This window comes from Taurulus bubalis (genome assembly GCF_910589615.1).
Source record: "Taurulus bubalis genome assembly, chromosome: 8".
Lineage (NCBI taxonomy): Eukaryota > Metazoa > Chordata > Actinopteri > Perciformes > Cottidae > Taurulus > Taurulus bubalis.
Window position 1 is genome coordinate 4,482,423 of NC_136596.1, and position 27,803 is coordinate 4,510,225.

General features: G+C 43.3%; 1 protein-coding gene across 1 annotated transcript; it reads right to left on the reverse strand.

Moving 5' to 3' along the window:
• Positions 1–630: 630 nt before the first annotated feature.
• gpat2 (glycerol-3-phosphate acyltransferase 2, mitochondrial) lies at positions 631–27,513 on the reverse strand (the record flags this gene model as incomplete). Its single annotated transcript, XM_079221851.1, has 22 exons — positions 631–750; positions 2,798–2,853; positions 3,129–3,197; positions 3,378–3,498; positions 6,214–6,342; positions 6,864–6,941; positions 7,867–8,051; positions 11,266–11,369; positions 11,496–11,656; positions 11,865–11,935; positions 12,061–12,194; positions 13,741–13,823; positions 14,510–14,608; positions 15,716–15,895; positions 18,013–18,112; positions 18,287–18,420; positions 19,924–20,023; positions 22,142–22,246; positions 22,633–22,743; positions 22,851–22,918; positions 23,599–23,709; positions 27,442–27,513. 22 exons carry the CDS (start codon positions 27,511–27,513, stop codon positions 631–633), a joined length of 2,391 nt encoding a protein of 796 aa, XP_079077977.1.
• Positions 27,514–27,803: the final 290 nt, after the last annotated feature.

Genomic DNA, 27,803 nt, shown 5'->3' on the forward strand with positions numbered 1-27,803 from the left:
TGGAGCCGATGGTTCGAGTTTAAAGAAAAAGGACAGAAACACCCTGGACTGTGCAAACGGACGGCTCTGAGCCATCGATTCGTCTCTGCTCCTCGGTTGTCGAAAGGCCTACGTCCAAACCGGCAGACTCTCCTGAGGTCCGAGTCGGCACACATTTAGGAGGAGAGCGAGCTGCAATGACGAGCTGGTTGGAGGGAATCACGTTCACGAGAAGCAGCAGGATACACGACTGAAAACCAGTTAGTGACCATTCCGGGCACAAGGAACCCATTGGAGTCAACATTTCTTTATTGTCAGCCTGAACATTGCTGAAGTGACCAACTTGGGAATAAACACAGAACTAAACTCAATGTTTGCGCCACAAACAAAAAAACGTTGGCGACCGCCACACACAAACACGGTCGCAGGCCACTACTGATTACGGCGACTACACACTCCTCGCCTCCCGTGGCTTTATGCTAATGCTATTACTAAAGATAAACATAAAATCAGTCGCTCATCACTGAAAAATCAGAACGCAATTAACCTAAAGGCACGAGCGCCGTGCCCCGCTCGGCGTGTATTTCAGCGACGAGGAAGAGGTCATCCTGCAACACAACAAAGCCCTCCAGTCACGCACAGTTAAACACATTAATTGAAGAGGTACTGAGAGATGAAGCGCTGCAGTTTCTTCCGGCTTTCTGGCGACTGGAACAAAGGGCCGACGCCCAAGAAGACGCCTTCTCCTCTCCGGCGCTCCTCCGAAAGGACCTGAAGGCGGACGGAAAACACAAGCGACGCTGTCAGGGCACACGCACACGCCACCGCAAGGCCTTTATTTAGAAACCTTTATTTGTTTGAACACTGGGAGCTCGGAGCCTTTCTTATCTTTAGTGGTGTGCTTGTTGTTGTTTTTTTATTGCACAAGGTCGTATAAAGAAAGAAGAAAAAAGACGGATGTAATAACAGAGATAAAAATGAGACCTTTCAAAACAAGAACACCAGAAAAGTCTGAAATAAGGAGGTGAAATGAGGGACTCAAACTTCAGCCTTTTCTGTTGTTTTACAGGTGCATCAACCCCGATTTGACCTGCAGATGTTAGAAATCCAGTTGTCTTGACATCAGGAAGTGGATTAGCCGTGGAAACCATAAAGAAAAGCCGGATGCTTGATAACGACTAATTCTGACTGGCAACCTTGTTAAGAAAGTTAATAATGGCCCCATGAGATCTTCGCAGATATATGGGTCAATGATGCTCTATTTTTAAAAAGGCAGTGATTCCCAACCCGCAGACTGATGGATGCAGACGCCGTCTACTTCATCCAGTTCAAAGGCTTAGTGGTAAATTGTGAGCGCAGGGAACTGATGAATATATATCTGTCGTTATAAAAACATTAATTAAAAAAGGCAGCATCAGAGTTACGAGGCAGCTGCGGTGTCCTCCATCTTTACGACTAGAATCGGCCTGTTCCTCTTCCAGAAGTCGCCGTTTATCAGCTTCGTCGCTGATCCCTCCTTTTTTATTATTCCGCGCTGTTGTTTGCAAAGTCGGTGCAGATAGAGATAACAGACGCTCGTATCAACCATTTGCCTTTCTCCTGAAACTTCTTACATGAAAAAATAAATTAAAAAAAAAAAACGTCCCCGGACAGGAAAACTGCCGCAGCCTGATAAGGCATCGCGGTAAACGTGAAGCCTTTATCAGGTCTCAGAGTTGGATCCTTGGTTCCTTGTGTCTGAGGTTCAGGTCGCCTCACAACTCGCAGCGCGATAAGAGAAACATGTCAGAGGGGATCCTCAAAAGTAAGAACAGGTTCCCCGCGTTCAACATATTCACTGTACTCAGCTAAATGTACTGTATTTATGGGAAATAAACGCAGCCGCTTTCTCGCCGAGAGTTAAATGTTGAGACATCTGTACATTAGCTTAGCTTAGCATGAAGCGGCTAGCCTCGGTCTGACCAAAGATCAAAAGTACTATCAGCCCCTGAGAAAGAAGCGTGAGACATCTTTCAAAAATAGCTACTGACTACAGCTGCCAGATAAATGCAGTGAAGTAAAAAGTTGTGTGAGTGTTCTTGAGCTTTGAGATGATTTTCCTTCTGTCCTACGCTCAATACTGTGCGTGAACGCATCATGTGTAGAGACAGGCGGACTGAAGCTGCTGCTCGGCATCAAATGGATGGACTTCAGTTTGTTTGTCAGAATTGTACTTTAGCACACCGCCGATTCCAGCCATTAAGACTGAATCCGTGTTAAAAAGTGGATTTGAGATAATTTACGAATGTTCTGAAAACCTAATTCATCCTTCACAGATAGAAGCATAATGCTGGTAAATGTAAAGCAGATATAGACAACACGAGTAGGATTATAGGTGCCCAGTAGAATTTTCTTATCGAAGCCTGAAATGTGAGATGTGCGTCACTTCGCCAACTAAAACCAAGTGTTGCCCGCGCTACACCTTCCCACATTTTTTATTTAAAATCGCTTATGTCCTTGGCTGAGTGAATTCTCTTTAAAGATCGACATTTCTGCCTCACACGTGATTGGATATGGCTGGCTCGAGTCGGGCTTGGTTTCTGTCTTGTTGCAGCAGATTGGATCCCTGGAAGCTCCAGAATGTTGTTGAAAAAAACCTCATCTTAGTGAATGAAAAAGATTTATTATTAGCGGTTCTCTCTGCATTTGGAACCGATCGACGTCAAAATGTAACTTTTTTTTTTTTGCCTAAACTTCTAAGTCTTGAGTCGAGCTGTGATTCTCTGCAGACAGACGCATTTAAAAACACACACACACACACAGAGAGGCTGTCACTCACCCCGAGGTCTATTAGAGATCTAACTGCAGTGCGTGCAGCTTCCTCCGAGCAGCTCTCTGTGAGATACGGCACAAAGGCACAGCATTAATCAAAAAGAACAGACAGATTTATCATAATAATAAAAACAGAACACAGCAGTTACAAGTGGGACTGATGAGTTTTCTACACTGTGCATCATTGAAGGGTGTCATTTGGGTGGTTTCTGATTGTCTTATGTTTTTTTTTTAAGAAGAGGAAAGCATGTGATGTGTGTGTGTGTGTTGACTTGTTACACGCTGACTCAGTGGGAAATAGAAGATCTTTGTGCAGGTGATGTCAGGTTTGAGCTCACCGTAGTGCTGCTTCTTCTGATTTGCTGCGTCACACAGATGGGAGTGCATCTGAGCCACGAACTCCGCCTCTGAAACACACAAACGCCGTCACCGCGTACACTTCATGACCGGGGGAAACACTGCAAACGGCTCGGGGTGAAACACGAGCATCAGAGACACGGAGAACGCCGTCAGCATTTGTTTTTGACGTGAATGTGGAATTAATTTAGGGTTTATTGTCCTCAAAGCTGTTCCTGAGATGCACGTACCGGGCAGAGGCGTGGGCAGGAGGTCCAGGCAGCTGGTCGCCCAGCACAGCGCCCTCATGTGACCAGCTAGCATACTGCAGAGGAAGAAGAGCATCTCTGGACACTGACTCGGCTGGCTTATCTGGGGAAAGTGGCGGAGGCAGAAATAAAAAATAAAATAATCTTCTGCTACGATGAGCAAGTTGATGTCAGTTGGCCCCAGAAAGTAAAATGGCTGCAGGACAGGGAGGCACACAATTATAAAAAGGAACACTTGCTGGAGCCGCACACTTTCACATGGGTCCAAATCTCAGTGCTGGCCATGTACAGAGGATCTTTACACCATTTTATTTCCTTAATCTTCCTCTTATCACACAAGGGGTGGGGCATAACTCTAATATTAATGTAAATGTAATCCTAGTTTTTTTACGCTGTTGTTTCAAATAGCCCTTTACACTCACACCTCTCTTTTTCTAGCTGTATTTAATTTAGAATTTGATGTTTTTATAGGGTTGTTTAGCCATTCATGGCTTTTATGTCCCGTAATTAGTGATTGTTTATTAGGACGGGAGAACTTTACCCTCCTCAAATCTCTGCACACTACACAAAGGAAAGCAGTGCACCCACAAACTCAGAACAGCGGTTTATTCACGGTTTCATCTGGTAATGAGGGAGACCAATACATCCCTTTATAAATAGTTAAACATTGTGTATGGGGCCATTATAAACATGTAATATGGAAATATATGGGGAATAAGTTTGTATTGTAGAGTTAAATTGATCCTGTGGCCATTACACATCCATACAAAACCCTTATGAAGGATGGATGCTGCAGCAGACCTCGTTGAGCACATATCCAGATTTCCTCTTAAAGTCATGTTTCATTCAGCGGGGCGTGCTGAATGGAACTCATCCAATTTTTCAACGAGCAGCCGCCATTTACTCGATCGAGCTAATTCAATCGGCGTTCAAAACAATCATTGTGTTAATGTGCAGCACTCAGAGGCTTCAATGCACAGTGCAACTTTAAAATCAACAGAGAGAAAGAGAGAGCAACTGTTTATAGAAAGAGTTGTATGAGCAGTAAAAACACATTAGGCCAGAGGGGCTGCATGGCAAGAACCAAACAAATAATAAGCATGGAAATGCTCTCGCAGTATAATATTTAGACAAGCCTAATAAGCAGATTGGAAAAAAATTAAATAATAATTTGCACAACACGGCGCCAAAAGAATATGACAGCATGTTAAGAAAGAATAATATACGGGCTCATCACGTTGATCCGATAAGTGAATATAAATGACCAAAACACAGAAATGTTTGATATAGATAGGGGTCATATAAATATTAGTTTTGTATGTACATCTCAGGGAATATATTCCTTCTTGTCTTGCATGAATAACTTAATAAACGCAATAACAGATAAAAAAATAAATAAACATGTGAGTGCCTCTGGAAAAACAATGTTCTACAAGGACAGTGAACACAATGAAGCTTTTAAAAGTTCAGGTGAGGCGTACATCGCTAAACTTTGAGCCAGGCCAGGCTTTTCCTTGAGAGTTAGTCATTATAGCAGCTCAGCTCGGATTACTGCGACCACCTGAAGTCGTGCCGACTGATAACCGGTGCGGAGGTCGGTTCTGACCCGGCTCAGGGCCGGAGCCGAGGACCGCAGGGCAGAGGCCCCCCGGGGGGGAAGAACAGCGAGTGCGTGGGATGGAGAAAGCTAAAAGGGTCGGAGTAAAGTGTAAAGACACCGACGAAGGCGGAGAGAGGATTGTGTAGCGGTGTGGAGGTGGCAGCGGTTTTACTGGGCCGGAAAATCGACTTCCTTGCGGCTCAGGTACCGCAGAGTTCCAGCGCTCCCTGCATGCTTCTGATCAAAGCAGCAGGGAGTCAAACAAAGGCTGCAGTGAGTGATCCCAGGGGGTGAAGGTGAAGTACAAAAGCAGCACAAATGAAGCGAAAAGAGAAGACGGTCCACACACTGAATGATCCCCCTCCAAAAAAATGTTAAAGTAAAGCTGTCATTTTTAGTTTTTTCGTTACCCGACGACAACTTTGAAGGCCGGATCGCTGATGGTTTTTTTTTGGAGCACTTTAATATTTATAATATTTAATGTGTGGACTCATTTTCATGTCACGGTTTTGAACATTCATTGAAATGCACTTTCCGTTTACTCACACACACACACACACACTTTTTGTATGTGAAGCACTTGTTGTGAAGCCTTGTTGTTAAAAAGGTGTAACAAATACATTTGCGTTGCCTTAATTGCTTAACTGTACTATAACCACACCTGTGTGGAAAAATCTCCATTTTCTGATCACTAACACATGCTGTTCCTGTTAATTTGTCATTGTAACATATTTACACAAACATTACAGTTGTTTAAAATGTAAAAACTCTTTAATTTTTTTGTTATTAAAGTCATTACAAGTGGAAAATTTGAAAAAAACTGCTTTGTCCGTAAGATGCATGTCTACCCATGTGCTTTGCTAGCTGCTCTCTCTTGATGCTCTTGAGGCACCTCAAAGTCACTTTGCGGTGTCGATAACCGACGCGTCTGCACTTCCTGCTTGGTCCCTCTGGAAGCTGGGAATCTTCCTCGCGTCGCTTTGACAAAGCACATATAACACTCATGACAGACGGGCTTCTTTTAAAGATGACACACGCCGCTAATTGACATTCAGGTTACGTCACGCAACTGTGTAGGTGCTTTTGTAATGGAGATTTAGTTACTTCAAAGTTCCTTTTCATGTGGGGTTTCTGGTGTTCTTGTACGTGCCCTATAGGTAGTCAGCTTTTGTAAGTCGGCATGCATGAAATCTCTTTCCCTGCATATAACCTCTGTACCTTGTAGGAACGCAGCTCCTGCTCCTGTGCGTCACAGTCGGAGTCGCTTTGATAAGGGTCGTCGGAGGCGGTCCAGGACAGGGCGCCGTCCTTCTTCCAGAAGTCACAGATGTGAACTTCTCTGGGAATCTACGGAAGATGGAGGGTAAAAAAAGAACAAAAAGAGAGCAGCATTTTTAGACTGTAAGTCTTCTTGGAACATCTGTGACGGCCATCAAATACTTTAAGTCTCATGCTGACATTTTGTGTATAATAACGTATAATACATTTCCACTCTTGACCCGCAGTGTACTTTTCTAATTCGCATACCATTCAACTAAACAAGGCCGAAGTAACTTGTTTATTTAACGAACACATTCAGCAGTGAAGGAGCAAAGTTATCGTTCATTTGAAGTTGTGTTTCCCGACCACCTCGTGAACCAATATTCACTCTTTCGGCTCCGTGTTTGGTCTCCACAGACTCAGAGTTAAACAGATTTCTGCCTCTTTAGCTGCTAAATGCTGCTGTATGTTCAGCAGCTAGTCGCTGACTGTGTCTGTCTGCCATGTGGTGCTGAACGGGTACTTCATAGTGGGGTGTATAGTATATATAGTTACTTCTCTTTAGAGTAAAAACTTTGAGAAACAGAGAAAAACTATTATATTCTTACTTCTTCCATGATCAGGATGCCACAGCGTACCAGACTGTCAATTGCATCCAGAGCGAAACTCTGGGATGACTGACAAGGCTGGAGAGAGAGAGAGAGGGAGAGAAAGAGAGAGAGAGTTAGACAGCACTACAACTCTACCTACTGCACTGTGTGAAATATCAGAAATTTAGATAAAAAAGGTACTTTAGGTGCATCCATCTGCTTGAAGTCAGTGTGCAACAAGCTCTGTAGTTAATCTGTCATGTTGCTTTCAAGGTTATTCATCGTTATTTAAAATGTAATTATATTTTTTAATTAAATTATATTGCATTGCATATTTGCATATTATTGCTGATTCATTTCGAGTCATCATCTGTCAATGTTAATCATTTTCTGAGCCGCTTTGGCAATATTAACATCGGACCCGTCACGCTAATAAAGCTTATTTGAGTTTGAGAGGCGCAGTGATTGGAGGGTAATGGGGGAAGCTCAGAAGTGATGAAAGGTCGGATGCACACGCAGCTCCGGCCCGTCACGTCTCCATGAAGTTCAGAGGGAGGCAGCTGACAGAGAGCGCGAGGAAGTGCAGTAGAGACGCAGCAGAGCTCAGAGGAGGAGAATGAAAGATGGCCGGCAGGAAGGTGAGACTGGCGCCATCGTTTCTTTTTTTTCGGTGAAGAATGTGGGAGACAGTAAAAAAAGCTCCGAGGAGAAGAGACAAGAAAGTGCAGCTGCCGAAATGAAAGCTGGGCAAACAGAGAAAGGAATAGTATTTCTGGCTCGGATTCGGAGCCCTTTAAGTCAGCCTGATGGAGAGCGCACACACACACACACACACACACACACACACACACACACACACACACACACACACACACACACACACAAAAACTCTCTCTGCCTGAGATAGAGGCAGCAGAGCAGGATGAATGGCTGTTCAGCTCCATTAAACATCCATTGAATGAGGCACACTGTGTGTGTGTGTGTGTGTGTGTGTGTGTGTGAGATATGAATTCCTACTCACTGGCATGAAGCCCGGAGGCAGGAGATGGCAGAGCTGCAGGGCTCTCTCCGTCAGCTCGGACTGGCCGAGCATCACATTGAACTCCATGTCGCCGTTGACCTGCTCTCCGTCCACGCCGCCGCTCCTCACCCTGCTGCTGACGCCGGTGCAGACCACCTCGCACAGCATGGCCGACACCGCACACGCTAGGAACACACACACGCACAAACATGTGATTGTTTGCTCTAATATGAAATACACAGCGTCGGAAAACTATTAGGATATTGTCCAACGTAAACAGATCTGTTTTCTTTGCAAAATACAGCAAACTGTTTCTGTTTGGGAGGAAATGTGAAGACAGTCTTTGATGAACAGGATTGATTATTGTGGAATCTCTTTTATTAGTATTGTTTATCCCTATTATCCTGCTTTCATGTGCTGGTGGGAATGTCTTGTCCTTGAATGAGTCCCAGACTTTGTCACAAAAGAAAAAGGAAGGCTGGAAGAAAAACACTGAACTGAACCACAATAATGAGAACTTTTACTTTTTGCACTTAAGATTCATTTGCTAATGCTGATACTAATGCGTTCGTACTTTTACTTAAAACGGTGCTAAACTCAAAATTCAACTGTTTGATCTTTAAAAGATATTTGGAGTAAAGTCTACCTGAACAGAGAATGTCTCTTCCTCTGTGTGTGCTGTTATCCGAGCTTCTCTGGGCTTTCAGTAGCCGTTCCAGGTCTGTTCATTTACCGCCGATAACGGCGTCACGGAAGGGTGGCGCCCACTTTTCGGCACATACTTATAACTCTGTCAGCACCGTAGACTGTATATAAACGGTAAATGGACTGTACTAGTTTTAGTCTTCCGACTAGGGCTGCAACTAATGATTATTGTCATAATCGACTAATCTATCGACTATTTTTTCGATTAGTCGACTAATCTAATGACTATTTTCCATTAAAATGACTCAAAATGTTGGAATTTGAACATCAGAACATCATTATAACAAATATATTAAATAGTAATACAAATTAAAGTGCAAATATGCTTTTAAAAGTAAAGAAAAAGTACAAATAAAGTTTTAAAAGTAACTCAAAATAGCAATCAAGCCTCTGAAAGTGCAAAATAACTGACATTCAAAGTCCAAAAGTAAAAAAAATAGTCCATCCTACCTGACAATTAAAGTGCAAGGGTTTAAAAGTAAATCAAAATGACTTATCGCAGTCCCACGTCTTGCTGCTCCCTCCTTCAGGGCAACACAATTTACACACGTTTTAAATTGCAATGCAGAAACATGAGCATATTGACATGCTCTGGTGCAGGGGTACCCACACTTTTTAAAAGCTACTTTCAAAATGACCAAGTCAAAAATATCTACCTAAATTAATAATGCTAAATATATATAAAATGACATATATATATATATTTGTCATATGTAATTACATATGACAAATATATAGCCATTCATAATTAATTAATTAATAATTACATATATATATATATATATATATATATATATATATATATATATATATATATATATATAATTACCGGTAGCTCTGAATCTTTTCATTACAAACGATGCATCCTCATGTAAGACGCGGAAGGAGTTGTCGTGAAATCATTGGTTTGTATTTTGAAGCCTTGAGTTTGGCATTTTGTCCGTCGCCATTTTGACTTTTTGCTCCCAGTGAACGGACGTGGCCATATGTGGAATGCGGAAGAGACGCCGTGACTCTGATTCGACCGTCATTTACTAAATGAACATCATGCAGGGTTCATACACATTTTGACCAGTGGGTTTCCATGACTTTTCCATGACTTTAAACCAAATTTCCATGATCAAACATTTTGTGAAATCTCGGTCTAATCATGAAAAAGTGAGTAAATGTAGTATTTAAACTAACAATGAGAATACAAAGCATACAGTAAACCTTAAATGACTCAAATGAATGAGACAATAGTTTGATTAAAAGAATAAACATTTATATAGATGCCTGTATGTATGCCTGCTTATATTTTTTAAAAGCATATTAATTATTTCAAATTCAGCGTAAATGAACGTCATGAACACATGAATATAACACATGACTTTTACTAAACTTTGGGGATTTTATTTTTTTCAAGGACTTTTCCAGGCCTGGAAATAACCATTTTAAAATTCCATGACTTTTCCAGGTTTTCCATGAGCGTAAGAACCCTGTCATGATGTATTGAAGAAGACCTGGAACTAGAGATTGAGAACATAAACTTATGTTCACAATGTTTACTGAGGGAATAAATCAAGAGAGAAGTAGAGTCATTTCTCATAGACTTCTATACAATCTGATTTTGAATTGAGCATGACTTTTCCTTGTAACCGAGTATTTCTACTTTTTTTCCGTTGAAGTAATGATCTTGAAGATTTACTTTTACTAGCCTTGGGCCGGTCATTCCCAGGAAAAACAGTAAGGGGTGCAGACTGTGAGCATCCCTGGGAAGTGAGAACCCCAAAAAACATCACCAATTAGAACAAAAACGGAACTTCAAGTAAAAGATGGGAGTACATCTTCCACTACAAATCTCATGACCGTGATACAGCATCCGTGTATTAAACTGCAGTACAACACAGAGGCTTTCAGCAGCCCACTGCCCACCAGCTTCACTTCCTATACGACCAAAACTAGGCATGCAGCAATAATGAATCATGCAGGCCAAGAGCTTCCTGTTCTACACCACATTATTTTTAACTCCAGCAACAATGCTTCAATGGGGCTGCAGTATCTGTGACGCCCCCCAGTCTGCCTGTTAGCATGGTGCACGCTGAAGTACAATGCATTTAACAGGCGCAAGGATGAGCAGATATAACACTAGGCTTTCCACGACCACATGATTACCATATATATACTTTTACTCATTATGCATTTTCCAACAAGAACGCCAAAACTGGGCGGTCCTTCGTTACCCCAGATTATGTTCAATGTTTTTTAAATTATCACGGAAAAGGGAGTTATGGAAAATAAGCCGTGAAGTTGAAGTACGGTCTCGTATAATTCTGCTCACATTACAGGTGCAGCGCTTCATCGATCATCTCCACACGTCTGGGTATCAGAGGAGATTATCATACAAGAAGTGACAAAGGAAACAGTTCAGCTAAAGAGCTGCACTGCCTTCTTTCATTCCACTGGATAAAAAAAAAAATTGCCACTTTGCCTCTTTTTAACATTCAGAATATAAAGTACGCACACTTTGAAAATGTCATGTTTCAAACGGATTTTCGATACCGACGTGCCAACAGTCGGGAGCCGCAGCCAAGGCCGCCCACTAAAAATAAGGTGCCCGCGGAACACAGGGTCACGAGATGATATTTAGGCTTAAATGTTATATCGGGAAAGTTTGGTCAGCCACACAAAACACACGCGTGCAAAGTCACTCACCGCCAACAGCTTCCAAAATAAAGGTGTGCGTGACAATCTGGGCCTGGAGGTTGAGGTGAAGCGTGGCAGCGAGAGAAGGACGGGGCACAATCAAAGGGTCTCTCCTGCAAGGTGGGAGACAAAGACAGTAATGGAGACGGAGGCGTCGCAGAAAGGGAAATTGGATTTTAGATCGCTTATCAGTGTTCTTCGTTTCGTTTCTTTTCTTCCCGACAGGCAGAAAAACAAACCGAGACGGCACTGCGGCTACGATGATGTGAGGGCGCAGCAGGGAGAGGGAATAGCGGACCACCTCCTCCAAACTCCCCCCGAAACCCACGTCCTTGTTCCTGAACAGCAGCTCCTCCGTGAGCCAGGCCACGTCCCGGGACAGGGCCGAGGCGCTCACGCCCTGCGGGGGAAGAGGGACGGAGAAGCCGGTGACGCTACGCTAAGACACAGGTGGGTATGACTGTCACGCTCTCATAAAAGCGGCAGGAAAACCAATTCTGTTTATGAGCCTCTTGGAGTAATGATGGATCCTTAGTGGCGCAGGGGGCGGATTTTTAAAAATTGCTCTGCCGGCACACCAACACGGGGGGGATGAATGATGCATGTACCTTGCGGTGTTTGTACAGCAGAAGACTTGACACTAGACTGGTGGCCATCACAGCTGTGCAGGAGGCTGCAGCTAGAAAGAGAGACCACACACACACACACACACCCAGATAATGCGGGGCAATTTGCATACCATTAAAACAAAAGCTTATGAAGATTTGTTTACGATTCAGCAGGGGAACATAATGCTGGACCTACAGAAGATGAGGTGGAGGACGACGGCGATGCCGAGGTCTCTCTCCGGATGACGAGGCGGCTCGTTGAGTTCAGACGCATAATGAGAAGAAGGCAGGAGCCACGACATCCGCCTCCGCCCGAAAACACAGTCGGCACTTGAGCGGATAAAAGTGAGACGAGGAAAGAGGAATCACTTTTTAAAACAGTTAGGATTTTTTTTATAAAGTACGCTCCGCGGTGGAGTCAGCGGATCCCACGCTGGACTCAAGTGCAGTTTTATCTCACTGCCATCAGCCTCACTGTTTACTTCTCCCTCTGCAGTCAGACCTGTAACTGCTGATGAAAAACCAAAACGTCCTGCTGACGGCACTCGACATTGAAAACGCTCAACTGGCGAAACGTGGGGTGTGTGTTCATACTGTGAAGCTGCTACGGGAAACAAAAATGAATTTTACGTTGCGGTCAGCACTAAAATCAATGCGATCTTTGATAAATAAAAGAAAACGTGGTCACATTCGACATTTCTTTGACAACGTTTTAGATATTGTGACGTAACAGAAGGTAGCCGACTTTTTATTGCACAATAGTTTGTTTGGCCGCGCCGTAAACAGACACACTCGTTGCCACTTTGCTGTATTTCCGACAAACATCGCCGCTCACACTGATTCTGTACTAAAACCACGGTAATCACATCTGTCGCTTAAATCCACCAGAACTGAAATTCTGGACTTAGAAGAAGGATAACACAGCCGGTAAGAAAAGACCCAGAGTTGGCCTCGTGCCATCTGGATGTGTCGCAGTAAATTTGATTTATTGTCAGGGGAGTTGCATAACAAATCAAGTTGTAATCAAGTATTATTCGCTACAGCTGAGAAAAAAATTTCATTTAATTATATGGGACATTTTATGTAATGCTCAATTTGCTTTTATGACAACATTTGTGGGTAGGGAGGAAGAGGAAGGAACATCCGCTGCGTTTCTGGTAAATGCTAAACGGCCGTTATGAGGGTTCAGGTGATGACTTGACACCGTGTTTCTGAGAAATGAACGGAACACCTCAGTGTGGGTGAAGACACACGTCAGCTTCATCAATCGTAAAAAACAATAATTCATGAGCTGCTTGTCTGAGGCTACGCCGGAGTGATACGAGTGTGTTATTTATGAGTCTCAGCGTGTGAGGGAGATACGCAGCGGTGTGTCAAACACAGCGTGTCATATCTGGCTCTGTTAACGCGGGAATCCTGCAGATGATGACAATGTTGGTCTCGGGCCTTAATAAAGTATTTAGATCTTTCCTTGCCTCGCGGTCGCTGTGTTTTGAAGACATGGGAACAGATACAGGAGTGCTCTCAGAAGAATTAAACACAGGAAGGGCGACGCCACTTTGCTCGTCGTGAGCCGAGCCGAGATTGAGCGAGGGTGTTGTTTTCTTTCCGTTATCTTTTCTTCTTTCTCCCGCTGGCAGGCTGTGTAATGTTGATGGTAATTGGACCAAGTCTAAGAGGATAAAAAAACGCTCATCAGAGCTCGCATCGCGTCTGTGCCAGATTCGAGGTTTATCTTCAAAGTTTGAGAGGAAGTAACTTTCCGATTTCACAGATGTTAAGATAAAACTCGATCCAAATCCGCGTTGCATTGTGGTTTGTCCACATAGAGTGTAGACACTCACTCGTGCACATAGGTGTGGGTGGGGGTTAATACCTGTTGTGGAGGATAACGGGCAGCAACAGGTCCTGCAGGGGGAGCCATTTATCTGCTCTGCACCTCCCCGACTCGCACATCTCCTACACACACAAACACAAACATAAGTAGAACGCTCTGGTGGAAACTAAACGAGGAATATTAGACCAAGTTTACATTAAAACATTTAATCCCAGCTATCATTGCTGCAGCCCACTTCCTCAGTTGGCAGTTTATTGGTCACACCTACGCAACAGTCCTCAGTGAACTAACGTTATAATGCTCAGTTTTATTTATTTTTTAACTGAGAGGAGCTTGTGGTTCGCACTGCATTATATTGGGAGATGTAACTATGCTCCACAACCAGAAGCAAATCTGGCTCTGTTGAGACAAATCTGTTCTTGAGTTTAGATGCCCCTTTATCATCATAATATATAAATATATATATATATATATGTAAAGAAAACAACGTCAACAAGCCAAGTCCGTTTCTCCACTTCCAAGGTGAGTGTGATTTATGAGAAGTCTTATTCTTTTCCTGTCCAACCTCCACAATGTGATGATTTCAAGGACAAGAAAAATAAAGGCTTTCTTTTTTTGGACTTTTCCTAAATCGTTGCTTATTTTGTTGCTACTGGAGATCTTTAAATGAAACAATCAGGGACATGAACACCACTTTTTGTTCGCATCTAAATCGCACCTCATGCCCGCTCTCCGTCTATAACCTGTGAGGACGTGTCTTCATTCAAAAAGGTCGGGCGCTGCTTTTGTAACCTTGAGAGAAAAGCACCTTGAGAGAAAAGGGCTGAGCGAAGTGAACCCTCACGCTTCCCTCCGGCGTCGTCCAGAGTAGAGACCACAACCACCGAAACACAGAGCTTAAGCCGATCTGTGAGGGAGAACACACACACACACAGTTAACGATAGTATCATAATAAGGCCTTGCCTTTAGGAGGGATATTAGAGCAGAAATACCACTAATGAGCAGGATCTATGATGAGCAGTAAGATAAATAGCCGGCCTGATTGTGCTGGTACTAGGACTGTGTGTTCAGAACTGTGTACTGGATGACAGGACAAAATGATGAGGCGAGCACCTTATTATGGCAATTAATCGAGAGCAACACCCACTCTCCAGCATCCTCTCAAAGTGCAGATAACAGAGGGCAAGACTAATGGAGACTAATAACAATCAATCTGCTTAAAAAAATGAAAAAAAAAGAATGAAATGCAAACCTCAACTAATCAGCGAGTGTTGGCCTGTGAGAAATTAGCAAAGTTGCGAAACTAAACTTTTAAAATGGCCATTTTTTTTTTTTCATGCTCTGTTTTGGAACTATGTTAAATTGCATCATCTCCATTATGCAAAATAAAAGGAATCAAATTCAATAAATATATGTTAATATTCATTGATTTTGTAACACCGATTATTATTGGTTCTATTCGGTTTTGGAACTTAAGTTTCCCATGATGCTTTGGGGGGTGTCAAATAGGCATGATGTTGCCATGCAATGTGTGCTTCAACTTCATCCCTGTTGGTTTAGCTTTTTTTTTTTTTTTGCCTGGATTTGTTTACATTTACCCAATTAAAAGTAGGCCGACTGGATTACTTTGATACTTCGCAACGTGCTGATTTTTCAGGCACGTTCTTTTATGTGATTTCTAAGCAGATGTATTAAGGGTTTGTTAGAGATGCACATCAAAGCATACTTGATATCCCCAGGAGGACTAAGTGACATTGAATCTATAAATATGTGCATCTCATCTGTGGGGTTGAGATTTGACCGAGTTATGCCTCCGAGGGAGAGCACGATTGCGTGTCACGGCCTCGGCTCCAACGTGATAATAAATCGGGCCAAACTGTAATAACCGACTTCCTGTTGTTTTTAGCAGCATTCTTCGCCTCAAGTCTTTTCCGGGGCGCTGCGTTAAACCAAGGACTTTACAGATGGCTCGTATTAAGTGTGTCTATGCGTGTGTGTTCACACCACACCCACCTGTGTGTTGGTCTCGGGCACACAGTCGTAGGAGATGCCCACAGGCACCAGACTGACATCGGGGACAGATCCCTCTTTGATGAGTTGTGTGACGTGAGCCAGCCACCGGCCGCCTCGGCCAGACTCCGCTGACACACCGACGCTCATCGCCTGACCCTCATGTAGCAGCTCACGTACCAGCTGTGGGGAGGAGGAGGGAAGGGGGGGGGGGGGATTGGCAGAGACAAAGATCTGAAAAGTCTTGGCAGTAGGGGTGCAATTAACATAAATGCCGGTCCTGCATTTCTAAAATATCCATAAGCAATATGGTAAACCAGACCTCGCAGGGAATAAAAAGAGGCAGGAAAACAAAGTGTGGAGGACGGAGAAGTCAAACTGCAGGAAGCAGGCAGGATAAAGAGCAGAAATACAGGGGACACTTCAGAGATACTCCCCTCACCCCAAGTACTGTTCTCACCTCACAAACAGGGAAAATTCAATTAGCATTGAGCCGCAGCTAAACAGGCATACACTCAATAAACAATAACGGTCTATTAACATTGAAATACAACCAATAAACACGCCTGCCTGCCATCACACGAATACTCCCATGAAAAATAAGAAGTAAACTACTCGCTGCATTACTTAAACAACCCTGCTTATGCTCCACCGTGGCTGGAGTCTGGTAGATTGATGCCAGACTGGGCCGTGTTATTGAGCTGGACGGCACAATATTGATCTTAATAACGTCAGTAACTTCTCCAAATGAAATGCGTCTTCAGGCAAACCGATGCAATGCACAAAAGAGCTCCCTTGTCCGCTATAAGCGGAAAGATATTGTCGATGAACAGGTGTTGATCATTGATAAAAAAATAAATAATAAAAACAGGAAGACGGCAGTAGGCAAAGATTACCAAGGAGATACAAGAGGAAAGTGTGATGGATGCAGACGGAGAGAGGAGGGAGAGCAGGCAGCTATTAATACAGACCACATTCATCTCTGAAATAAGGCCAAAAAAACACAAATTACCTTCCCATAAAAATAGAAACAACCCCCTCAGACCTGCCAAGCTCACACAATCAAGCTAGCCACCATTCTTCCCGTTTCCCCGCCCTCTCCTCATTGCTTTGTCACTCCGGCCAACTGCAAAGCTACAATCTCGAAAGCCAACCTCGAGCCGCTTGGTCATTTTGAGAATGAATAGAGAGTGGGATGAGGGAGAGGACGATGGAGGATGGGAGAGAGACGGGTTGTATTCTGAGTGAGGAGCTGACTGTGATAACACTTCACCGTGAAGTGAAATGAAAAGTGTGTACGCGAGTGAGTACAAATTGGACCGAATGCACGAGCGCTAAACGCCCAAATTACAAGGTATCTTTTGCTTACCCTGCAATTTTATATAATTACCTGCTGTGAGGGTTCTTTTCCTTTTTTTCTTCTCCCCTCAGCAAAATGCATTAGCGACGTGTTTTCTGATTCTTGACCCAGTGCTCCGTTTGTTGTAAACAGAATATTTATGGGTTTACATGCGCGGCTAATAAGAGCCGCTCCGATTGACACACAAAAGGATCGTGCTGAGAGGATGTTTTTTACCGCTGGTGACTCTCAGAAAAGGGAACACGAAACCAGAATTAGCTTTTGACTGTTGAAGCGGGCGTCTGTATGCGTGTTGACGGTTGTTAAAAGCCGCTACTGTCCATGTGAAGGAGTAGTCGTCACTAACCACGAGCTCCAATCAAGGCTAGCAGCAAAATTAGCTTCATGTAGCTTCTCCAAGATGGTCTTCCATTGACAGCGACACCTATAAAATACATCTTTTTAGCTAAACTACTGGCGTTGGCTCCAGGGATGGAGGTCGGTCCATCACTTTGGTCCAGACTTAACTATCTCAGCAGCTGTAGGATGGATTGCCGTGACATTTGGTACATATATTAATGGTCCCCAGAAGACAAATCCCACTGTACTGTACAAACTTTTTCCTCCAGTGCCACCATGAGGGTGACCTTTGTCGTTTGGGATGACATATATAAACTATTGCATAGGTTACCACAAAAAATTGGAACCGTCATTCATGCAATTTAGCTTTTAAGTTGTCAGAAACCTTTGTTGAGGGATGAATACGTGGAACATTTAAGACATTTCAACACACATTTCATGCCGCTAGCCTGTAGACTCTGTCATGTTAAAACTATAAACGGTCCGGATCCCAGTCAAGCGCACACTTTTGGTTCTTGGTTCTTCAATGCTGACTCAGAAGTCCATCACATCCTACCACTGTCCTAAAAAGGGTAAACAAAAACAAACATGGAAACCTTACGGAGGTCATGACAGGTAAGTACAGACTGTCCTTCTCAGCATCCTGCTCCGTCGGTGCAGAAGGAGGCAGGAGGATCACTCCGGCTTTCTGCAGGACCGATCTACAGGATTAAACACATAACTAGATTTATTCAAGACGCTTGGAGTGATGATGCGTTTCAAAAGAAGGCTGAGCTTAATTATGGTGAATAAGAGTGATAAATTCAGCATCATTGTGTCTGCAAAAAGGTGCTCATGCATTGTTTAGACTATTTTCTGTGTGTGTGTGGCTGTACCTTATGAAGGAGCTGGTGATGTGGAGGGGACACACACTGTATGGGACTCTCAGGTTGTGACAGAAGAGCACGAGACGGATGAGAACGCAGTCCGCGGCGCTCTGACGCACATACACATACAGCAGCGGAGATGCCTGCATTACAGGAGAGAAGCAGCTTGGGATAAACAAGATTCTTCACATTACTATTCATTAAGGCCGGACAATGGTGGACTTTGTGGAGGTGGCGCATGGGTTAGGAGAGTGTTTTTGGGGACTCGTATTCAATCAATATTATAATGAAGCTCCACGGGCTTCAGATTGTATCGGGAGAATGGAAGAAAAATGCACTGATAATTTAAAAACGGCACCGTGATAGTTAAGAAGGATCCAGGCAGAGATTATGGTCGTACGTGTGTGAGAGACTGAATGAACTGTAGCGTTCGACAGCATACTGAGAGTTTGGTTCAAGGTCAGCAACAGCTCTATTAATCTGAACAGTATGGGGCCCTTTATCTTTTGAGTAGCATTTTTTATTTTTTTCCAAAATACAAATGTGGAAAATAAAAAGAGAGGCCACTATCGAAAACTCAATTATATGTCGAGTGAAGTCAAGGCAGGGAGATAAAACATGATTGCACTTTAGTGGATATGATTGTGTCCCTTCAATAAAAAATAAGTTACGCAATAAAACAGAAATGCGCATTCAATGTAGTACTCCTTTTAAAGCCAGGATAAAAATGCCTTTTCTCAGAAATCTCAAAAGACTATCGCATGATTAAAAAAATTAAATAAAAGAATCTATAAATCAGTTTGATGAAGACATGACAGTCTTGTTATACTAATTAATTACAAGGTAAAAATATAGACAATCGGTTCATACATTTGAGGGAAACTTGTAAAAATGGGCTTAGTTTTGGATTTAAATCAGTTTCTCAATGTCCCATTGTTCACAGGTTTCATTTGGACAAATTACAAAAATAATTCTGAAAAGATGGGACACCATCCAAGAACCCTGGATATGCACTGACAACCAGCATCAACATAATAATGTCCTGGGTGGCCTTGCCTTCATTTATGTAATTTACTGTTTACTAATTTACTGTTTGTAATTTCTAGTTTACTGCATTTAAACTAAAGCCATAGTTCACTGGAGTCATTCATGCCCATCTTGAACCTCAGCAACAGCCGCCTGACAAGACTTATTTACTGCATTTATTTAGTCAACCATGTAATTAGTTGTGTAGTCTTCTGTAAAAAAAAAATGACAATAATTAAGTAAAACGAGAGAGAAACTAGAAAGTTTTAGCTATTTTCTATTTAGTTTTTTTTTTTACAGACTTTCAAAAGTACTTTTCTTCACTGAATAAGACCCTTACATTTTGTCTTTACCTTGCATATGTGCACACACAAGTGTGTAGGTGTTCACCATCTCATTAGATAGCTGAGCACATCCTAAGTGTGTTAGTGTGTGTGGAGCCAAAGCATCAAGCGCGTGTAAAAAATGTCTAAATGAAAAGGATGCTTTCCATGTTTTGCATGAGGAGTCGACACCCTTTGGGGGCAGCAGTTCATAGTAGCACATTTAATCATCTGTGAATAAAATAAGGTTGGCAATTTCATCTGCATAAGTATGTGCGTGCTTGTAGATACTTGCACCTCTTCTGAGGCTCTGTGCAAAGGCGGCAGATGGTTGAGGTTGACTTGAACACTGCCAAACACGGAGGAAAACATCTTCAGCATCACCCAGCTCAGGAATCTAGCCAGGGGAGGGTTGGTGGGAGGAGACATGTGAAGAAAGAGGAGCAGGGGGGGGGGGAAATGTAATTAATGACAGGAGATAATGACAGCAGGGGGGGGGGACAATGTCCACAGGGGAATAAGAGACGGATAACGCCGCGGATAAGATATAGCCAAAAGGGGCTTCTGCTATTGGGCGAGGATGGAGTTGAGTGTGAGAACATGTAAACAAGACAGATGGGAGTGTGACAACGTGGGGAGAAGAGGGATAAGGTCGAGAGAGAAACTGATGACATAGGGAAGACACGAAATGGAAAGCGATAAAGAGGGGTGTGTGTGTGTGTGTGTGACAGCTGTAGATAGAGACGGAGGCAGAGGCTGTCAATGAGGAAGAGGGAGAGAGGAGGAGGAGGAGGGGAGAAGAACGACAATACAGGGCAGATTTTAAAGAGAGATTCCTGCAAGTGGAAAGGCAGCCTAAAAAGTTAATTTTAAGCCACAACTTTCCACAACATTTCTCCAGGGAGCAAAAAACAGTTACTGGGAGCACGCACGCAAGACCTGACGAGAGTCCCGGCAATTTCAATTTAAAGCACGACGTGCATCTTTTATAGCGGCTGCGATCAAAGTGGGATGTATGTCCTCCGCTGCCCGTGGACAAGTTTATGCCTCAGCAACCGATCGAACACCAGGGGGTACTTAGAAAACATTTGCCTGCTACAATAATCCTACATGTCAAAAAGTGTGTGTGTGAACCATGTCTGTGTTTGTCTCTTCCAGGTGGCACCAGGTGTAGAAAGCAGTGCCAAGTATGTTTCTTTCTTTCTATTGTTGCCGTTTCATTTTCTCACAGTTCTGTTGCAGAGGAGGCAAAAGACAGGAGGCATTTTCGGGGGGCATCCCGGGTCCTGTTTGTTTTTTTCTGCACAGGCAATGTTACATTTTGTTTCATCGCACAATGAATTGTTCCCGAATTCGCTACGGCTCTGATCACCCGCTCTGACGGTCTTCTTCTCCACAGCAACGGCGGCGGATGCCCTTGGGTACGGGGCTTTTAGGGGATAAGGCTGGCAGTAGTCTGTACTTCTGTTATCGTCAACAAATCCTCTCGCTCAAAACATTCAAACTTGTCGCCTGTCTGTCGCTCTCAGTCCATTTGTTCTCTCAGAGGAGAAACCTGGAATATAAACTTCTTTGAAACAGCTGGGAGCTGTAGTTCTTTTTAAACGCACATTACTCTCCCAGGCATGGCAGCAGGGATGGTGTATGAGCCAATGTTCATTATAACGGGGAAAAACATGTCAGCCGGTGCAACAATGTGGCTCATTGATGGGCTTTCATTTCTTTTGGACAACGAACCGAAGGTTTAAGCTGTACCACGCTTTGTTTGTCTCCACAGAAAATACTTCATCAGATGGAGTCAGTGTGGGTTTGTTGACAAGGAGAAAATTACACAGAGTATGACCAGCTTACCCTTTACTGCACGTCGTGGAAAAGGATATAAAGGAAACTAGGATTACCGCCTCGCGGGGGTACCGAGCGCCATCGCCCTCGGCCCAAAATGTCATCACTTCATCCCATTAGACACGTGTGAGAAATTGTCTTAATTAGCATATGAATCCTTACGTTTTGGACAAGAACGTGTCGTGAGGTCACCGGGGTCGCTGACCATCAAATACTAATCAGTTCATCCTTTAGCCAGGAGGCTCCAAGTCACGTGATGAGTCACAAATCGCCGCGTGGTTTTTGTTTCACGCCGTTCCATCTAAAAACATTAGAATAATTAAAACGCTGTACTCCAGATCCCTGTGCTATTTAAAGACTACATCGGCAAGCGACACTTTAACGGCAACGCTTTTCTGTTTTGCTGCACTTGTCGCTCTTAGCGTGAACGTAGCATTAGCGTGTTCATGTTTCACGCTTGGCTGTTTGTTTTTATGGCGCCTCGCTTGCAAAATGAACCTCACAAATCTATTTTCAAAAGCACACCGACGACCGAATGACTTCTCAGTGAAAGGGTTGCTTGGTGCAGCTTTAAATCAATATGTACAATGTATTTATTTTTAATCGATAGACAAAGAGCAATCTTTGAACCTCGCTCTTTTGCCCACACACACAAACAAACAAACAAACAAACCGCAAGAAGCCAGGGGAGATGCAGGTGTTAATGATGGAGAGGAGTGGTGAGAGCTGCCCTCGGCCGTCTTCCCCCTCGGGCGCCGCTGTGAGCGCCTCCTTCACCCTGAAACACATGGTCACAGGACAGCTGGGTGAACGCATCACAAAGCCTCCTCTGTGCTGCATGCAGACAAACACCCGCCTTTCCAGTGAGACAACAACAACAACATCCCCGGGTAAAGAGGTCAGGTTACATAAAGGTTAAACTCAATCACACCCGAGGAGAGAAAACAACAGATACGAACAAGAGGCACATTGAGAGGAGGAGAAAGTGTTCATTCTCTCCGCCCAGACCCCAAGATGCCGTGCATTTTCTGTATCTTTTGTTTGTGTCTCTTATCGCCTCTCCGGCTCTCAAGAACTGCAGGGCCCTGTTTAATTTTCGGTATCTTTGTGCATCATTTATTTACTCTCTTCAGGTATCTCTCTTCCTCCTCCCCCCTCAGGTACCTGTTGCTCTGACAGACTCTCTCCAGTCTGTTGCTAGCAGGGCTGGCGTGAACCTTGCACTCACTCACAAACAGAGCGCAGCACACCCTCCGCACCAGCCAGCCGCGATACCTGCAATACAAAACACACAGAGGCAGACATTGTGCATGGGTTGACTGCGCTCCGGGGCCGCAGCACTTTGGGTGTTGTGTCGTTGGCCTGAACGATGTCATCAATACCTGGTGTGTGTCTCGTTGACGCTCAGCAGGTTTTGGAAGCCAAGGGAGGTTTGTCCGAGCTTCTTGCCCTACACCACGACAGAAGAGCACACAGACAGATGACGTGGGCGACAAGATCAACCCAGATCCATATATATACACACAAAAGGGCACATGCAGCTGAATGTGGGCATCTATAGAGAGAGAAACAATTCATCGCTCGCCACTGAGCATTGGCCTCTTTTGTGAAATGTCAAAAAGCTGCAGTGCGTTGCGATGCTTTAACAACAGGGTGAAGAACCCAGAGCTAAGTTTGTATAAGGTACCACATAAAAAGCTTGAAAGGATACAGGGCATAAGACGTGAAGCATTGTGTCTCTTAGGCTCACTATATTTATTCGCTAAAGCAGTTGGAAGGTATAAAACCTGTGTTTCAGTGGAATGTGGATACGTCTCACAGCTATGCAGTATTTCGTCGGCAAGGGCCTTCACTAACTACGGTAGCTTGCTGACACATAGCTAACGTTAGCATGCTAACGTGCCTGATTGTCATTTGAATAGACATGCGTCGGGTATTAAATCATTTTAGTTATCAAAGGCTGCCAAAAGAATCCTTTGTTAGCTTCAACCTTTTTCAGAGTCTCTATAAAAGTGTCTTTAAATTCCCTGAAGCTGAGACCGTCATGTGAGGTCAGTTTACGTTCAGGCAGTCAATTGAATTTGTTGGGGCGGTACGTAGTGCTGTAGTCAACCTTCCCCCTCCTCTCACCAGACTCTCCGGGGTGCACTGGTGGCAGCACTGGCCAACAGGCGGCCTGAACTTGCCCAGACAGGAAGGCACCGTCTCCAGCCTTTTCTTGATCTTAAATTCCCATGACAACTGAGCGGGAAAGAATCAAATGCAAAAATGAACAACACAAACAAAAAGGTTATTATTTTTTATACAAGTGAGGGTTCGGCAAAATAATAGAAACACCTCTGAATCAACTCCTCTCTCTCTCTCTCTCCAAAAAAATAAATCATAATTTTCACTTTTTTATGAGGCTATATTTTAGACTTAATTAGTTATTGCTAGTTTGGTGGAGATGGTAATACATGGGGACTCTTAACATGCACTTTAGGCTCATTTCTGCACAGCCAGAAAAAGGAGGGGAAAAAAAGGTGTTGCTTTCAACATAAGGTCAGGGGGGAAATCTGATTACTGCTGCTTTTGTACAAAGATGCACATTTGGTTATTACAGTGCAGGTGCACATGTTCTCCGTTCTCCACCTGTACAACCCCGATGTCTCCCGGTCACCTGCTCTCTCATGTGCACGCACGTACCAGAAATAGTGTATTTTATTTCATCAGCTCTGCAGAAATGTAACAGCGCTGGTCATAATAAAGAAATAATATATATATATAGCCAGTTCAAATGCTTCGATTCTCTGCTCTTGATTTCATAAGGAGTTTGTTGTGATCTCTGTGATTGGGTTACTCTGAATCCAGAGCGTGATACGGGGCCCATATTGGACCCGGCCTCAAGCAATCAATGCACATTAGGTATAACGCAGCTCGTGTCCTCACGCACAGGCCAGACTCCGATCTCCTCTAGCATGCCGACTGCTGGTCAGTTGGACACATATTTCTGTGTTAATGCAACCCATTCATCATCATGCAGCGAGTGCACGTGTGGGCCGTTACTGTGCTTGAAATGAGGCGTTAGTTCGGATTCAGACTGATTACCCCGTTTAGACGAAATGAGCTAATGAATCTCCGAAAATCAATAACACTTTCTTCCTGGTTGATTGATGATGATGGATCCCAGAAAACGGAGCAGCTGACTGAATTAGTGCCTCGGCAAAGGAAGGGTCGATTTAAAAGACAAAACATTACCGCTATAACAACGCTTGGCTGGAACTATCAATACTTTTAAATGACCATACGAGTATAAAGAAAAAAAATGTCCGCGAGGATCCGATGATGGAGCGACATGTTGGGTAGAATTCCACTCCTGCATATGTGTGAAAGGGATATTTCGACATATTGGGTAATACGCTTATTCAGTTTGTTGAAGACCGACTCCGGGATTACAGCATCCACCTCCCAGTAAAACCACAGAATGTTGTTTTTACTTTTCTATTACGCTATACTACGTTATAATGTAATAAACGCTGTAATTCAATAAACGCTCATCACATAACCTTAAACGTTAATAATGTTTTGTACATAATGAAAAAGTTGAACATTGTAATAAATTTAGCGCATGGGTACCATTTGACTTCTCTTCTTATTTTACGTGACACAGGTGGAGTCCTAATTAAAAGCAACTGGACCTTGTCTGTTTGGTCTAGACCTCATAGTTTCCTATATTATGTGCTGATTATTGTCTATTATCTATAGAAGAAGTGGACGTCACCTATTGGTTTGTGGACTGCCATTTTGCAGCCTTGAGTTTGGCATTTAGGCCGCCGCCCAAAATTATATTTGGACTGCGGGGGAGTAAAAAAAAAAGTTGTATAGGACTGTCAAAAGGTAGCCCCGCCCTAAAGCATAACCTGCTTTATGGTCTATTTTACTATTCTTTAGGACCACAACTTACTAAATAAACATCATGCTGTATTGAAGAAGAATTTAAACTAGAGATTAAGTCATAAACCGATGTTTATAATGAGGTAATAAATCATCATCAGTAGTCATTTTCTCATAGACTTCATTCACTTCTCAGAACTTGACGTAACCGCCTGATCACATTATGAGCGTCTAATTCGTTTAAATTATTACATTATGCAGATGTATTACATTATGAGTTGCTGAAATGTGCTGGTAGCCTTTTGAACCTGTTTTTCTGCTATATAACCAGCCGGCTCCAGCTCCATATTTCATACAAACACCGACCTTCTCCTTTAACCCTTCGAGGTCTTTGAGCGCGCGCACGCGCTATACGATACTGCCGTTTTGAAAATATTCACTCAATCACGATAATTCTGCACAGAAATATGGTTCCACGTCTCCAAGATTTAGTTAAACTTCAGCTTCCTCTGCCTTTTGTCCATGAGATCATATGAGATTCACACAGCAAGATAGAGCATTCTACACACCCAGACGTGTCATATGATGCGTACACAGCTTCACCGGGAGAGAGAGAAAAAGAGCAGGCTGGCTGAGCTAAGCTATACTGGAGAACAGCGCAGCTTCAACTATAAATAGAACCTGAAGGAGTCGATCCCTGAGATGTACAGGACAACGCCAAGCAAAGGGATCCATTGGAAGATGTGTAAGTGCATTTACTGAACTTTGCAATAGCATATTTACGTTAGTAATGGGACCTGTAGCCAGATAGAGCTGCTGCTAACACGAAGCTAGCGGGTAGCGAGCTAACGATCGCTAACGGGGTTATATATGTCTACAGGCTGACTATAAGACTGAACGGTGGGTGCTCAAATATTGTCACGATCCCCGTTAACTTTCTTTCAGTGAACGTAGTACTCTTAGTGTTATAGCTCTGTTAATCGTTACTGCCGTAGTGTTTACGTTAGCTGCTGCTCACACAGAGCTACCGAGCGAGCTAACGATCGCTAACGTGGTTATATATGGCTACAGGGTGGATAAAAAACTGAACGGTGGGTGTTCAAATATTGTCACGATCCCTGTTAACTTTCGTTCAGTGAACGTAGTACGCTTAGTAGTGTGGGATCTCTGTTATGTGTTTGTGAGACTGAAATGACCATGTTGTTAGGTTAGCTGCTCGCTAACCGGAAGTAGCGGTGCAGTAGCTAAATGGGTCTGAGACTGAACTGGTCATAATCAAATATTGTCACTATCCTGTTACTTTCTTTCAGTGAACTTATACTAACTATTAATAATGTATTTTACAGAGAGGATTTGCAGCTGCCAGGGTCCAGAGGACAACATGCAGCATCGCTTTAGCAGCCTCCAGTCCGTCTATGCCAAATCACTGCAGGCCACAACGCCAGCCACAGCTCATCACCTCACCATATAATAATAAATTTGATTTTAGACATTTATTTACATGTTTCTACCATTTTTGTATTCATATATTTCACTGCTTTTGTGTACCTAAGACCTTTGGTAAACTAATTTCAAGCACCAAAACAGTTCGACCTCCTGAGTAAAGCTATGTTTTCACAAGAGATATGAAGATTTTCCAAAATCTAGATTAAATTTTTCAGCTTTAGAGTAATATTTCTCTTTACACTTTTGCCTTATGACAATGGTGCCTCATTATATAGAGAGCTGAGATTGTTCTGCAATTTTAGATGTAAAACACATGGGTATCTATCATATGCAAGTGACTTTAAAAAGTGAATTTAAGAAATTATGTAAAATCAAAAAAATGACCCATGACTCCAAAGGGTTAACAGCAAATAAGAACATTTCCCAAAATGCTGTCGTATTCCTTTACAAAAAAAATTCTAATAATATCGTCACTCTGCTGGAGGAGTACGATTCACTGATAAATCACATCCTCCTATTTTGGAAAACCATCAAAGGGAGTGAAGCACATGTGGCCGTGCATGTTTCTCTGGTGATTGTGAACAACAAAGAGTTTGCACATGGGGTGAAGTGGGTCATGTCAGTGGGAGAGAGTCATGCAGGCAGTGTTCTTACTGCAGGTCTATTTTGTTGGATTAGTGGAAGGATCATGTCTTTGTCTTTCCTGTCATTCTTCTCATGCGCCATGGTGAGCCCCCTGCAGACTTCTACTCAGCGTCCTGGCAGAGAAAAGACAAAACATTGGACAGTGTCACGTTAAAACAGTGCATTCTGGTATTGTGTGCAGCCGTACGGGTCCTTTAAAAGCACATGTGACTGAGAGGGTTTTTGTTTTTTAGGAGCAATTTTGTGACTTTTCAGAGGGCAGTGCTTTTTTTGTTGTTTGAAAAAAGGCCTCTACTCTCCAATTTGAGAAAATAAACACATCCACTTGCGCACACAACATCTCAGTCACATTTATTTAGTCCTCTGGTCCT